The 16,848-nt window shown below is 37.6% G+C and overlaps 1 protein-coding gene across 8 annotated transcripts in view; it reads left to right on the top strand.

Moving 5' to 3' along the window:
* The window catches only part of KIF13A (kinesin family member 13A), a 90,104-nt gene extending 74,811 nt beyond the window's left edge, over positions 1-15,293 (top strand). For 3 of the 8 annotated variants that reach the window (XM_020798582.3, XM_020798585.3, XM_072998665.2), the window contains 7 exons: positions 340-417; positions 1,248-1,292; positions 2,746-2,857; positions 6,199-6,347; positions 6,834-6,938; positions 11,352-12,411; positions 13,469-15,293. In XM_020798582.3, coding sequence (XP_020654241.3) covers positions 340-417; positions 1,248-1,292; positions 2,746-2,857; positions 6,199-6,347; positions 6,834-6,938; positions 11,352-12,411; positions 13,469-13,752 — 1,833 coding nt within the window. In that variant the 3' untranslated portion in view covers positions 13,753-15,293. Of the gene's footprint in view, positions 1-339; positions 418-1,247; positions 1,293-2,745; positions 2,858-6,198; positions 6,348-6,833; positions 6,939-8,519; positions 8,618-11,351; positions 12,412-13,468 lie in introns of all 8 variants that reach the window. The other 5 variants (XM_020798584.3, XM_072998663.2, XR_013545217.1 and 2 more) reach the window with 3 other exon arrangements.
* Positions 15,294-16,848: the final 1,555 nt, after the last annotated feature.

Below are 16,848 nucleotides of genomic sequence, written 5' to 3'. Positions count from 1 at the left end.
TACTTTTAATATTTGGTATCTGATAGACTGACTCAGTTGATACAGACTTGATTTGAGGATGTCATTTTGTAATATTCTATCTTTTTTACAGTGTTGTTCCAATATTATAAAGTAGATTAAAATCTAATTATACAAAAAGAGTATGCTGTATGAATAAAAGTAGCTTACACATACACTTTTTGCAGTGAGCTTTAGGCAGCAATCCTGTACACGGGAATCTGGAAGGCAGTCAATGAACCCAGTTATTTCTCAGTAGATGTGTCTAGGATTGCACTGCTGATTTTCAAGATTCATAACTGAAAGTACATTTTTTACTTTACTCCTTCTGTCTTCATACAGGCAGTCACAGTAAAAGAAGCTCTCTCTGCAAAGAATCGACACATACAGAGGAGTATTAGCTCACCAAATGTTCACAATGTGAGATGTTCTTTCATGTTTGTAAACAAATGCATGAAGGTGCATTTTTTCAAATACATAACCACTTGCTAAATGAAGCATGCAGTAGATTTGTACCTGTGATTTGTGGTTGTAAACTAATATTAGAATAACGGTTTAACTTAAAATTTAGAAAGGGATTTTCTTCCCTGAGATTAATCAGCAAAATAGTTTGCTTTTTACTCTCTAAGCCTCCCAGGGAATACATGCTGAACGCTGTCCATTAAAGTGAAAAAGTAAAGGAATTGTGAAGTATCAGTTGAACTTGTAGCCATTTCTCAGGGATATTTTATTTAATGCTGTTTTCCTGTACGCAGCAGATACATTTTAAGAATCTGAAAGTTCTGTTGTAAGGCTTTTGTGTTCTGTATGTTAGGGGTGGGTGAGCTCCAGAATTCTGAGAGCTTCGTACAACCATCCCTGGACCTTGGTTGGCTGCACCACTTCACAAATTTTTCTAACAAAAATTTAAAAAAAAACTGTAATAGACCATTATGCTCTCTTGTGGGAGAAAGTAGTTTTAAAACTTTTTCTAAACTGAGGGATTGTGGGGGACAAGTGTGTTGGGGCCCCTCAAAATATGGCAGAATTGCCTGCTATGTCCCCAGAGGGCAGAAGGGAACTTTTGGATTTATGTTTCAAAAAAATTAATCCAGGTGAGGAAGGTGCTTGGGGACTGTGTGTGGTCGATGTGCTGCATGTTGCTAATCCCTGAAGTAGCTGAACAGGCTTGTGGGTTTTCTGTGGAGGCAAAAGAGCTGTTTATCCAGCTGACACCATTCATTTGTCTCATAACTATTGTTGTATTTTAGGTATCCTCCAGCCGACAAGATCTTTCTGGCTGTGATGAAGATAAGGTATGGACATTTAGAAAATTGAACTAGCAGCACTTTTAGTCTTGAACAGTGTTAAAAAACTGTAGATTAGAGAAACCAGTTTTCTCCTACTGCTGGTAAAAGAAAGGACAAATATCTTTAATTATATATTTTTAAATAATATTTAGAGAAATTATTGTAAATGGAACTGGAATATAGAATTTACTTGACAGGAAAGCTTCAAAGTATAATTTATGTTCAGCTCTGCACAGTTATGTTTCCAATCCTTATATAAAATCCTTCCAGTTAGTTCTCTCATGTGGAAAAGGGAAGGCACAATTGATTTGTCAGAATAGCTACTGTGTAGATTTGTTCTTGATAAAGATTGTTAAAGTTATGTGTACCATGGTTCAATCATCAATCCAAATGGTGACTGCAGCCAAGAAATCAGAAGACTGAGATTTAGAAGGGCAACAATTAAGGAACTATAAAAGATCATCAAGCATAAAGATGTGTCACTGGAGATGAAGACCAAGATCATCCACACTACTGTATTCCCAGTTGCTGTGTATGGGTGTGGAAGCGGGGAAGTAAAGAAAGCTGACAGGGAAACAATAAGTCAAAAAGAAATGAAAAATAAAAAAGAGAAAAAACATTGTGGCACCTGAAGGACTAACTGCTGTATTCAAGGTGCCACAATGTTTCATCTTCTTCTTTTTTAATTTTCTTTTGTTTTTGCCTGATATACTAGCACAGATTAACATGGCTACCTCTTCTAAAGGAAAACAAAATGGTTCATTTGAAATATGCTGCTGGAGGAGAACTTTGCAGATATCCTGGTCTGTCAGAAAGATAAACAAGTATGTCCTAGATAAAGTCAAGCCTGAATTATCTCTGGAGGCAAAATTGTGAAACTGAGGCTGTCCTACTTTTGGCACATGATGAGAAGGAGAGGTTCTCTGGAAAAATAATAATAATGGGAAAGTTTGACAGCAGCAGGAAAAGAGGAAGACCAAATATCAGATGGATTAACTTCCTAAATGAAGTCACAGCCTTGAGTTTACAAAAGCTGAGCATGGTTGTTGAGGATAGGACATCTTTGAGATTGCTCATTCATAGGTTCACCATACATTGAGGTGACTTGACAGCATGTAACTATAGACTTACTCAGTGGGGGGGAATGCTTGATTTTTTACAATTGAATAAATCTTGCTACCGTTTTTCCTGTTTCACTAAAATAAGTTACAAGATTTTTTTTAAAAAAATTTTTTTTTGGCAAAATAGGTCTGTAGTTCTGAACACATTTATTCCAGCAGAAGTCTCAGTGAACATTTTGTTCCAGTAAATAAGTACAGGGTTGTTTGTACTGTGCTAATGCAGGAACAGGTTCTTGATATTAGAAGGAGATAATGGTACACAAAAAATTGAATTGTTGGGTAGAAATTGAACTCTTAAAATATATACGTACAACTTAATATGTTCCTTGATTTTTCAGGGTTGGTCAGAAGGACATCTAGATATATTAGATTGTTCTTCAAATTACCAAGATATATCATGTTATGGTACTTTACCCAGGGATTCACCTCGAAGAAATAAAGATGCTGGTGGTAAGAATTTTTTTAAAAAATGGGCAAGTAAACAACTTTATTAAAATAATAAAAAGTAGACCAGTGATACAAAAGCAATTTTTCTCTATTTTTATTTCCTTCAATTTTTAGTACATTTGTGTATGTGTGTGTGTGTAAAGCACTCTATCATAATTATTTCAGGGTTTTTTTAATCTGCTCGCTATTTTTCTAATGACCCAAAGCAGAAATCTAGGACACATGCTGCAAGCAATTTCTTTGAAAAATAATTTCCTTCCTAAAATAGAAGTGAAGCTGTTTTCCAAAATGTGTATTACCAAATAATCTTGTTATAGGTTTGTCTTGGAGCAACATCTGTTAAACTGATTTGTTAGAGAAACAGTCAGAAAAGGTATCAGGACATCAAAACAGGAGGAGAATCATCATCATTGTCTTAGAACTGTTGGAAGGGACCCTATGGATCATCAATAAGTACAGCCCATCAAGGAGGCACAGAGGGGAACTGAACTCCCAACCTTTGGCTCCATAGCCATATACCTGCATCACTGAGTTAACCACCAAACAGACACATTGTTATTTTCACTGCTAATATACATATACCGATTCAGAGCACTTTATCATCATATTCATTCATATCTCATCCTTGTTCATTGATTTATACTTTATATTTTCCCTCTCCTTGAGCTCAATGTGACATATTGTCTGCCTTCCTTATCTTAATATTACAGCAACTTTAATGACTGCATTTTAGTGGCTCCAGAGATGTATAGTTGTGTTCAAAATTATTCAGCCCCCAATGCTGTAAAGGGGTTTAGGGACTATAGTGTACATTTGGAATTGTATTCAGAATGAAATCCTACAAGGACGTTTTAAAGAACCAAATGCAACTAAAATAACATCAATTGTTTATGTAATACAGTAGTAAATGTTTCTTTTGTGGTTTCTTCATTGCCACAATTATTCAACCCCTTAAAGACTACCACTTTGAAGAAGAGAGGTTCATTCAGGTGTTTTCGAACAGGTATTGAAAACACCTGTGGATGTCACCGAGCACCAATCAAGCATAATAAGCACCAATTAGGCAGCTTTAAAATGACTGTGATACTCAGCTCCTTCTAGACATTTACTGGTGTGGTTACAAACATGGTGAAGTCAAGAGAATGGTCCAGGAAGACAAGAGAAGAGGTGATTTGTCTTCACAGGAAGGGCAATGGCTATAAGAAGATTGCAAAGAAGTTAAACATACCAAGAGACACCATAGGAAGCATCTTTCGCAAATTCAAGGCAAAGGGCACTGTTGAAATGCTACCTGGTCGTGGAAGAAAGAAGATGCTGACTTCGACTGCTGTGCACTACCTAAAGCGTAGAGTGGTGAAAAGTCCCCGTGTGACTGCTGAGGAACTGAAAAAAGATTTGTCAGATGTGGGTATAGAAGTTTCAGCTCAGACAATAAGGCGCACACTGCGTAATGAAGGTCTCCATGCCAGAACCCCCAGGCGCACCCCCTTGCTGTCTCCCAAGAATAAGAAGAGTCGACTGCAGTATGCCAAAAGTCATGTGGGCAAACCACAAAAGTTGTGGGATAGTGTTCTGTGGACTGATGAAACAAAATTAGAACTGTTTGGGCCCATGGATCAACGCTATGTTTGGAGGAGGAAGAACAAGGCATATGACGAAAAGAACACCTTGCCTACTGTGAAGCATGGCGGAGGGTCAATAATGGTTTGGGGCTGTTTTGCTTCTGCAGGTACAGGGAAGCTTCAGCGTGTACAAGGTACCATGAATTCTCTTCAGTACCAGGAGATATTGGATGAAAATGTGATGCAGTCCGTCACACACCTGAGGCTTGGGAGACGTTGGACCTTTCAACAGGACAATGATCCCAAGCATACCTCCAAGTCCACTAGAGCATGGTTGCAGAGGAAAGGCTGGAACATTTTGGAGTGGCCATCGCAGTCACCAGACTTAAATCCGATTGAGAACCTCTGGTGGGACTTAAAGAAAGCAGTTGCAGTGCGCAAGCCTAAGAATTTGACTGAACTGGAGGCTTTTGCCCATGAAGAATGGGCGAAGATACCCGTAGATCGCTGCAAGACACTTGTGTCAAGCTATGCTTCACGTTAAAAAGCTGTTATAACTGTAAAAGGATGTTGTACTAAGTACTAAGATTGAATGTCACTTGGGGGTTGAATAAAAACTAATAATGATGTGAGCACAGAAAAGACATTTGTGGTTATTTCATTATAAACTTAAGGTTATATTTCTCTGACCTACAAGTGCCTCTTTCATGTAAATGTAAGCAAGATGACTGAATGATCAAAATCAATGTCAAAATGGCCAAAACATTCAATTTCAGTGGGGGCTGAATAATTTTGAACACAACTGTAGTTTTATACCCACATACCAGGAGCAGCTGACTTGTCTCATTTGTAGCTATCTTAGAGACTGTAGTGCTTGGAAGAATGTCTAAGGCAGGGAATGTCTAGTTCACATTCTAGCATAGCTAAGGAACTCCGGGGTCGACCTGGGCCAGCCAGCATCTTTCAGTCTTGTTAAGACAAAAGGTTTAAACAAAATGTTATGAATAGATCAGATCGAATTAGTAGATAGAGTATGTTAAAGGTAGAAATTCCTTTTTGCAACTGCCAAGTTTCACACTGGTGACAAGATAATACCTTCATACTTCCAGGTCTCAGAACCAGTTACTACTGTGCAAGTGCTAACAATAATCCAGTGTGTAATTGTGTATAACAGTTCTTAGACATTAACAGCTGATATCTGGTCCTCTGCAGACTTTATCCTCTTTGCTAAATGCAGACATGCTTCTTGCAGAATTTCCTCAAACTGAGATTTTGGGAAATTTGGAACACATAAGGAGTAATGTTATTACTGAGAGGGTTTTACAGTGTAAATACTATATCTGTTACAATATATCTTTTCTGGAAAATTTGTAACATCTTTTCTCCTGGCAAAACTACTACAGTACTTGGCCTTTAAATAACTATCAAGATTTGTTTGTGATGTACAATGTTCTTATGCAGTGGCTTGGATAATCTGTATTAGTCCAGGAAGTGTGACATTTTAGAGATGCATAGAGCCACTGTTGTAACCGAACTGACACAGCTATTTCCTTGTACAGCTTGCAATATAAGTGGTAATGACAACATGGCTATAAACTCCAGTAACACGATACATCATGAGGAGCTAATCTCCTCAGGATCAAAAAAAATCTGAAGTGTCCAATTTTCCTTTCAATTTGTTTATTTAATACTTCATTTGTGCAAACTATGTTAGAGTACCTAACCTTGTGTGTATGTGTATGTGTTTGTATATGTGTTTGTGTGTGTTTTTATTCTCCAAAGGTTATGTATCGGAGAATCCATATCCATCAACTATCAGCCCATTTAAAGCATTTTCTCCACAACCACCCAAGTTTTTTAAACCCTTAATGCCAGTAAAAGAAGAGAACAAAAGGATCTCTCTTGAAACTCGGCCTCTACTTAGCAAAGAGGTAGGTAGCCGGAAGAAAATTATATTCATCTTTCTGAACCTTCAGACATTTATGAGTAAGTGGTGATTGTCTTTATCTCACAAAGTGTTTTGTAACTCACATTATGACATGGAAACCTGCGTTAAAATTACACAAATTCTTATTCTCCATTGGAATGATATGTTATTTCAGTTTCTTTTCCCTTTTGGTAAACTTAAACATGGTTTGGTTTGGGATAGGGAATGGATGAGTTTAAATATGTGTAATGTGAGTTGTCAGTGTCCACTAAAATGTGATATCATATTAGTAAAATGTTTCATGTTTACATAACTTCAGGGGTTTTTAAGCCACTAAGGGTCATGTTTCATGAATTTCTGTAGTTAACATGGGCCATTACACTCCCTTGCCTGAACTGTTTTAACAAGATCATGTCCTATTTTACTAACTTGCGCAATTTGATTGCAGTACGTTCCTTGTGTGATGTTGTGTGTGTCTTAACCTTTTCAGAGCATGCCTTCATCTCACTTACATAGCACTGATTGTGTTGTACCTTCAGGAAGTAATGGCAATAGCATGCCAGTAGAACACAGTAGAATGCATGAGGAGAAGATTGTAAGTGTTGCATCTGTTTTTGTCATAATGCCTGGTGGTGGTGTTCAGCACATTTATGCTACAACTGTGAGTGGGGATAGATATGCACTTGGTCCTTTATTGCATGTTGGCTTTTATGCATGTGACAAAATGCATTTTTAAAAAAATTGTGGTAAATGAATGATACAGCAAAATATGTGATAGGGGCATACTTAATACTTCGTTTCTGCATTGATGTCAAATTGTTAATGATGACATATAAAGCCCTAAATGGTTTAGGGCCTCGATATCTAGCAGAACGTCTCCTCCCACCTAGATGTACCTGAACCACTCATTCTAGCCGGAAGGGGTGGCTGAGGGCCTAACGCCGAGGGAGGCCCAGAGAGAAAGAACAAGAAACCAAGCCTTCTTGGCAGTGGCCCCTCGCCTTTGGAATAGTCTCCCTTCAGAGATCTATTTGGCTCCCTTGCTGGATGTTTTTAATAGCAGACTTAAGATCTGGTTCTTTAGGCAGGCTTTCCCTCCTGTCATCACTTGAATTTCTTTTTTCTTTTCCCCATCTTGAACTATATTACTATTGTTGTTTTTTATTTCATTATATTGGTTTTATTCCATTTTTGTATTGTTAGCCACCCAGAGTAGACTTCGGTCTAGGTGGGCAGGGTATAAATTAATTAATAAAATATTCCCACCCTCCCCCAACTGCTTCACAAGTCTAAAAAAGAAACCCCAAAGCACCAGTTGCCAGTTTTCCAGCAGTTTTTCATTTTTAATCTAAAAGGTTTTTAGCTGGGAGTGTAGCTTAGAGTTAGACTAACAATAGTAAATGTTAAAAGCAAGAGTGGGTTCACTTATATATTTTGTAGCTTCTTCTTCCTTTGGCTTCAATGTATGAGCTGTCAATTTCATAAACATAACTCAGTTCAGAGTTATTAATGCACAAACCTGGTGAACAAACAGTATGTGGGGAGAAAATTAAAATCATACAATGTTTGATTTTATAATTGCTTTGATGGGCAGCGTGGCATTATTTCCAGGAGAGGTAGCTGGATAGCTCAGTGGTTTAGGTATCTGACTATGGAAATTGAGGTTGGAAGTTCAATTCCCCACTGTGCCTCCTGTGAGTACAGCCAGCCTGTGTGGCCTTGGACAAGCTGCACAAGGGTGCTCCCAGAAGAAGAGAATGGTAAACCACTTCTGAGTAGTCCCTTTCTGGAAAATCCTGAAAAAGGTCACCATAAGTCAGAATTTACTTGACTATACACAATTATTAATTTGCAGTAGACAAAGAAGCAAGTAACATAATTGGTTTCCAGTTATATACCAAACAGCTATGTAACATCTAGGTTTACTATCAATAAAGTGACTATGAGTCTCTCTACATTTTGCCTTAATTACATGGAGATTGTTGCAGAACTAGTGGTAGAGTAGAAAACAGTTATGTCAGATTGCCCAGGCTTTTTGAGGTACAGCATGAAATCTAAGTGTATCTAACTTCCAGGTAGTTGATATTACTGAATAATCTCTAAACTCTAATGCTGGTTTCAGTTATCTACTGATATTTAGTCACACTGTTCTCCTATTTTATTTTATTTTGTATAGTAAGTTAAGGGAAATTCTGCATGAAGGCAGTAAGAATGGCAAACCCTGTCCAAAGGTGATACAGTATAATAAAGCTGAAGGACAGTTATACTTCAAAAGTATGTATTAGCGGAATGAATACTGTCAAGATCTTTGTTCTTAATTTTTACAAACTGTGTATGTGGACATGCACAAGCACATCCAGGTATTCTAGTAACATTTCTATGAAGACACACAGTGAGAATCTATAAAAATGGCTGATTCCTTGGGGACATCCTTAACCCTTCAAGCAGCTTTTAATCTAATACAACATACTGAGTTTATGAACAGTTAAATGGATTTTATAATGGTCTCTGGAAATTGGATTAGTACAGCACTGTGCTACTACACAGCATATATAGCATTGCTGTGCAAAGTTATGTTCAGAGAACACATTGAGATTATTCACACTGCTAATGGGGGATTATAGTTAAAATTGGGCATGCAGTATTGTGTAGGAGATAGAGTGGTGCACTTGAACTCGAGAAACCTTGGTTTGCATTTTCATTGGACCATGGAAGCTCACGGTGGCAACACTGGTAAAATTGCTTAAATATGCCATCTTGAAAACCCCTGTTTGAATCACTATTAATCAGATGTGACTTGAGTCTCTTTTCCTATAAAAATGTAAATTGGATAGTATAATTTTGAAGTTCACATTTTTTTTTAGGTGTTAACCAAATCTATTCCTTTCAGTGTATAGAAAACATGCAGATTTCTAATATTTGAACATATGAGGCTGCCCAAATCCAATGTTATCCTACATTTTATGCACTTTCTGGAATAACCTTCATAGTAGAAAATGGTTACAAGTATTTTTTTTTCTGTTTGTTCCAAAACACTAAGAAGAAACGGTGTGCTGACTGTTACAAACTGAGTTAGTGAAGGATAAGGAAATGTTTAGACCATGTTGGACTAGTTTAAGAAAGTCTGATGAATGATGAGCCCCACTTTACAGATTGCTGGATCTGAAGTCATAAAAATAAATCTGAACTGCTAATACCTGTAGTACATTGCAGTTCTGATCAGAATATCTGTAACTACTCTGTACTGTAGTATTGACACACCCCCATGAATAGAATCTCATGTTGCATCCAAATGGTCATGGCTTTGTTTTTTTTCTGTTTAAGTGAAAATGATTATTATGCAATGTTAGTAATGCTTTCATGAAAGCTCACAAGATGATAAATTGGGCAGAAATGACTTTGCATTTCTTTTTTCTCAAACCACCCTGCATCCCTCTCATCCAGCATGCTAGACCAGTAAAACCAAAGGGAGTTGTTTGTGACTCTGACATGGAGCCTCAGCAACTGACACAAACAAACAAAAATCAAAATCTCCTCCAGACACGTTTAAATCCTTGACTAAAATTTCAGTAGGAATTTGGATCCCACCTATAAAACTTTTTCTGAGAACCTGGAAGAGAACAGTTGTTGTTGGCACAAGAATCAAATTCTGAAAAAGACAGAATGGCCCTTAGTAAAGGCAGTGTGCATAAGAGGCTTACCTGACTGTTCTTCACAGGATCTGACCACAAATATACATTGATTCATTCCTTGTTAAAATAGTGTGACGGTTCGACTTTTGGCTCATTCAATTCAAAGAAATCAGTAGGTTTTTGTTGCTTCGAAACAGGTGAAAGATTTATTGGTGCATTTAACAATAAACAGGTGCCTGCAACATGATTGTGAGTCTTTTCTCCTTCTGCCAATGGGTCCAGAAGGGGTTTCCAATCTTCATATAGGAACAGGTTTCCATAACTATTGTTCCATGGTCCCAGTAAATCAGAGGGGACCAGTCTCTTACGGTCTGCCCCGTCGGGCTTCCAACAAGGGCACGGTCTCGCTGTCCAGTCCGTCATCACACAGGATCCATCTCTCAGGGACTCGGCTCTCCCAGGATCCTCCTTGTAACTCCTTCTCTTCATCTCCCTTACTCTCTCCTTTCTCTCACAACTCTCTCTCCTCCCTCAGTCTCTGCCTCCACTCTCCCACCTCGGCTTCTCCCCAATAAGAGGGTCTGGGTGGAATTTCCACTCTCCTTCTATAATCTGCCTCCTCCTTAGGCACTCTTAGCATCTCCCATAATCCAGGGATCCTCCATCCACACCCATTCCCAACTGGGCAGCAACTGTTTTTCCTTTCTCTCTACCTCCCCCGTTCCTGCCTCAAACTTCACCCTCTTTTTCCTCTCCTTTCCTGCCTTGTCTCCCTGAACCTCCTCCCCCATTGTCACTTTCTGCATTTCTTCTGTCAGCTCCTCTATTTCTGTCTCTTGCTGAGGTCTCGCTGTAGGCTCTGGTGCGGGTTTGGGTTTCGCTTCCTTATCCTTGCTGTTGAGGGGGGAGTGGAGTATGCCTCTCACCTTCTGTCTCACAAATAGTTATTTGAACTTAGGATAGGTCTTCCATTTAGTTTGGTTTCATGTAATCAAATAATAACATGTAGTACATAGAACTGTGAGAAAATTAAGTTCTTTGTGGTGAATATACATGTTTGGAAGTTATTGTGTACTGCTAATAGTACAGGTATCTATTTTCAGCAAATGAGATAAAAATACAATTATAAAATATCTTTCTATCACTGCTAGATAGTTTTTAATAAGGAAAGCATTTAAATAACAGTGATGTGAACGGAACTTTTATGTAATACAATGGATGGAACCACTTTTGAAATGGAAAGATATATCTTTAATTCATTATTTATTTATTTTGCCTAAACAGTACGTCCTTAATGGGGTATTCATCATATGTATTCTTCACAGACTGCATTTTTAAAACACAACAGTAATAATTGTGCATCTTTATAATTTTAGCTGGACTCTGAAGAAGATGATGAGTTGCAGACCAATAATAAGAAGCCTTATGTCCCTGAGGAGTTTGCGGACTTCAGCATTTACAATGCTAGCCTCGAGAACAGGGAATGGTTATCTTCTAAAGGAGATTTTGTGAACTCTCGTATTCTTGAAAAAGAAGTCTCTCGTAGTCCGACCATGAGCAGTATTACTAGCGGCTACTTTTCCCACAGTGCCTCTAATGCTACTTTGTCTGATATGCTCGTTCCCTGTAGTGACAGCACAGATCAGTTGGCCAATCAGATGAGGGATTTGGACATCAGCGATCAATCTGTAGCTCACTTAACCTATGATTTTAAAACTTCAGACAAGGAGTCTTCACAACCAGAAAGGGACTTGGTGAATAAGAAGAGGTCCATGCCATCAGTTAAAGGAAACAGTGCCTTAACTACAGAGATTCCAGTGTCTGACAACACTGATACAGATGCTGCAAAGTTAAACTGTTCACCTTTGAAGTCATCAGCAGATAAAAATACACAACATGAGATTGAATTCCCATCTCGCGAAGCAACGGTTGAACATACATTAACTATTTTTGAAGATCATGCATTTACAGAATTCATGGGTGTAGGTGATGGAAAAAAATTAGAACATGAAGTAGGTTCAGCATTCTCTTCCAGTGGCAGTTCTAGCAGAAGAAAAAGGCTATCAGCACTTGGAATGAATTATGCTTCTGGTTTCTCAAAAAATACTCACAGACAGGATCATCTTGCGAGCCATGTGGAATCCTTACCTATGGAATGTCAGCTATCGAACAGTATTGAAAACCCATCATTGGTTGCCGAAGAGTCTTCATATTGCCAGATGTATCCAGATTCTTTCCTAGGAGAAGACTTCACAGGGAAAAGTCATTTAGATTGCTCTGGATGTGAAGATGCTACTTCTAAAGAGCACACTGATTGGGTGGCAGTAGGGGAACGAGTGTGCATTGGTAGCAATAAGACTGGCATAGCAAGATATATTGGGCCTGTGGATTTTTCCACTGGTACCTGGGTTGGCGTTGAATTAGATTTGGAGATGGGTAAGGTACAATTTTTTTGTCTTGTGTTTAGAATCCTGGTTATTTAATGTCGTGTGTCCTCTCTATTTGAGGACTAGAGAACTGTAACCTCTGAAAATATTAATACATGTTACTTTTATAACTATTTATATTCTAATCTTCCTTCAGACATGAAATTGAAGAAATTTCATGTTTGAACATGAAACTAACATGAATAAGTCAGTATTCTAGAAGGACAGAGAGTGATTCCTACTACCTGCCCCCAAGGAATCATGAAAAAGTCTGCTACAGTTAAGGCTTTCTGATGAAATAAGGAAGATGTAGTCTGTCTTTTAGGACCCAGCAAACAGTTTTACTATTTTGTTTTCTGCAGTTTCATGAATGGTAAAGGAAAGATTTCTATGAAGACAGAAGCAGAATTGATAATTACCATATTTTTCGCACCATAAGACTTTTTTTTCAAAAAAACATTGGGGGAAAAGTGTATGCGTCTTATGGAGCGAAATTCCCAGATTATTTTTTCCTGTTTTCTTTGCCTAAAAATGTGGTGCGTCTTATGGAGCGAAAAATATGGTAAATACATATTTGTGTGTGGAGATAGCCAAGCCCTGAATACTGAGCTTCCAATTCTCTCCCCATTTTGTAACTTTTCTGAAGCGTATTTTTCCCCAGAATTCCTTTTGGATTTAACTTTTAATGGTAAGATTGCCCTGAGTAATATCCCACCCATCCCAAATCTTAAAACACTATCAGGTTTTCTTATTCCTAGGTTGTCTTTTATCCTGGTGGTGAACAAGACCAAAACTGCCTAGCTTTAACAGGATTGCTGCGCTGCTTGTGACTTAAGAATGTTCATTGAGCTTCTAAATATTATTTTAAATTATACAAGTGTTATGAAAACAAAGTATTGACTTCTTTTAAAATAGTGTTTAGTACCTTTGTGCTTAGAATTAAAAGAAAATTTTAAAAAAATCAAAATGTGGTATAAGTTTACAGTTCCAGCCCCACAAAATAATTCTTACTGCATTCAGTCACAATATAATAAGATGATCATTTACCTCTATGTTTTTGCTTTTAGGGAAACATGATGGAACTGTAAAAGGTAGAGAGTATTTCCGCTGTAGACCACAACATGGGATATTTGTTCGTCTTGAATGCCTCACGAGAGCATCAGCTCCAACAAAGATATGCAGTAGCACTTCACAATCTCAGGTATCGTCCCACCTGGAGAAGGGGAAGAATTCAGTGCTTCAAGGGTCACCCGCTTCCAAAAATGGGGCAGGAGCCCTCTTTCAACCAGGAAATGCTGCAGCGTCCACTTTCTCTAGAAAACAAGAGATCAGGAAGTCTTGGATTAACTGATGCTGCCACTTTGTTCTTGTTTTTGCACTTGCTGCACACGTTACTGTGTGGAAACACTTTTTTCAAAGTAATTGTACAGTTTTAATCTATTAGTATTGAACATTTGAATCATGGACATGATGCTTTGGTTTCTATTTTAATAAATCTTATATAAACAAACATAGTGAGAGCGACTGTGTATCGCTTGCCTTGCTACAGGCAAACATGGCTGCACACAAAAAGACAGTCTGCAATTCTATACCCACTTAGGGGTAAAACCCCAGTAAACTCAGTGAAGTTTGCTTCTGAGTAAATACATATAAGATTGTGCTGTTTGTAAATACACTGTGAGGTACATGACTTCGTTGGCAACTGAGATCATACTTTAAACAAAATATTTTATTTTATGGGAAGGCAACAGAATGTAAATATATAGGGGAAACTGACCATATGCTGTTAATTACCAAAGAGCTTGTATTGGATTGACACACCTGCTGTTTATATTTTGATTTTTGTTGTACATGTTTGTCTTAGCTGATAGCTTGGTGCCATATTTCTAAATATTAACACCTGGCATCATGCTGCCTTATATCCTGTGTTTTGTAAGCACACTGAAGAGACTGGTTTCTTTTTCATGTTATTGTTCTTCCTATGGGCCTACCACTGTGCTGACTGGACATATACTGAAAATATTAACAATGCCTAAGGGTTGCATGTTTGGCATTTTTCATGTGCCAATATAGACCTACCAGGCAGTTTGGGTGCAGAAACAGTATTACTGCAGAGGAGAAGGTGGACAACATTTTTGATAAATGGCTTCTCTTTTGAAAACAGGGACAAGAAACAAAGCAGCAGCAGTAGATCATAACTACAAACTGTTTATTGCTGGCTGTGACCAAGCTCAAATAAAATGGTTTGAAGTGATTTCATCTGTACAGCTCATTTTGAATTATGGATTATGGATCTGTATAGTGTTTTTCAATTCTGGAGGAGCTATTCCATGTATAGATACTGTACTGGATATCTGTAAAGTAGAAGATGGTAAAACAGAAAGATAGGAATCACCTGCTGTTATTTGTTATATATTAGAAATTAACTGAGATAATGGGATGTTACAACCTGCTGCTCATCTTTGATTTATATGTATAGTAAGCTAACGCCTGGTATTTTGCAATTACTGTAAAGAAGTGTAATTTATATTTTATTTCTCCTATACCATATTTAATTGGTACAGAAGATTTTGTGTTAGAATACAGATGGTTTACTTCAGATTTTATAAATGTTTGTGCCTGTTTGACTTCATCTTCTGTAACATAAGACTTTTTATTAAATATAATGCTTAATTATTTACCATTTCATAGTTTTGTAGGTCCTCCTGATATAAATATTGCATATGTGTATCAGGAGCTGATCAGAGAAGATACAGTATTGAAAGTTATGTATACTTTCAGATTTCATCAAAAGTCATTGCTTAGCAGTTACTAATTCCTTCCCACCATAGGTGGTGGAATACGTACCATATTTGAAAAATGACTTTCAGTTTATAAATTGTTTCACCAGAATAGCATCAGCTGTATTTTTTTCTTTTATAGTAACCACAGTGTCAGTATAATCTGAACTAAACTATTCCTCAGTGTATCTTCACAGGGAGCATGAGTACACCGCAAAAATAATAATAATGAGGGTTTGGGTTTGGGGCAGGCTTACACAGATTTTTTTCTATTGATCATATGATACAATAGGAAAAGCTAATCAATCTGGAGCCCCACAGCCCCAATGTGTAGTTTTTCCTCCCTACCATACTCTTCTGCTTTTAAAAACTAGAATCCTTTTCCTTCAGTTCAAAGTGTATAATCACTTTGAAAGACCAATTAGCATACACGCATACATGGAGCAATGATTTAGCAAAGCACCTTCCCTCCCCAGATTCACAAAGGAGGGCTAGGAAAGCCCACAAACATGCAAAAGCAAGCAGCACCAGCATTCACCTTTCTGCAAAGTCTCTGTCCCAAGAAACGTCTTTAAAAAAAAGCTTTTCCTCTAGTACAGCTTCTGTTTACCGTGTTTCCCCGAAAATAAGACAGGGTCTTATATTAATTTTTGCTCAAAAAAATGCATTGTGGCTCATTTTCAGGGGATGTTTTATTTTTTTCATTATACAACCATATACATTTATTCAAATACAGTGATGTCATGGTTCACGGGAGGAACCCTCGCCATTATCTGGAGGTGCAGACACTGGCAACCTTTTCTGTCTGCAGATTTAAAACATCAAATATAAAGAAGAGATTAAACTTGCTTATCTTGAAAGAGAATGGTTACTCCCAACTGCTTCTTTTTTCACAAAGTGATATCAAGCAAGGGAAAATCCCAGAAGCTGACTCCTTTTTTCCTCAGTTATCCACTTCAGGGCTGTTTTTTGACAAGTGTGAATGGCAGTGAGCATGAGAGGGTATCCTGTGGCTTGACATCCTTTTTCCTGCTGGCAATAGTGGCATGATATTGTGCAGCCATGTAGGGCCATTTCCTGGCTTTTTTAATTATGAGCACAGAAACACAATATGCCACGTTCCAAAACTGGAGTTTTTTTTTTAACTGAGTATTTTTTATAGTTTAACAAGCAATCTACAAAATATGATAAGGAAATAAGTGCTTGGGGATGGAATTAAAACCACTCGTTTACTCTTAAGGCAGTTTTTTTGAACTGCACCACTTACAGGCGCTTTGAATAGAACTGTAATTAGAAAGGATTTTTCTCTTCTAAGAGAATGTGAATTAAATTGCATTTCTTTTGCTGTGTAGTCACATCCTGACTGATGTATTTTGTGTTGAAGTAAACTACTTTTTAGAAATTAGGTATGTTTTTCAACAAACTATCCTGGATAAGTATTTGCTCACAGAAAATGCTGTCTCAAATTGAAGTGTAAAAATGAAATTCATTCTAAATGGCCTTAACCTGTGAAAGAATATGGTCGTTTTAACCTCATAAGATTGCATCCCTTGTTAGGCTAGGAGAAAAAACAGGAGATGGCAGTGTTGTGATACAACAGGGTGGATAACATACCATATCCACATGCAACTTCCAGATGCTTTTACAATCCTAGTCCGAATTTTCTC

This window comes from Pogona vitticeps, chromosome 4 (genome assembly GCF_051106095.1).
Source record: "Pogona vitticeps strain Pit_001003342236 chromosome 4, PviZW2.1, whole genome shotgun sequence".
Lineage (NCBI taxonomy): Eukaryota > Metazoa > Chordata > Lepidosauria > Squamata > Agamidae > Pogona > Pogona vitticeps.
Note: the sequence above shows the minus strand (reverse complement) of the source record. Positions and strands in the feature narration are given on the sequence as shown.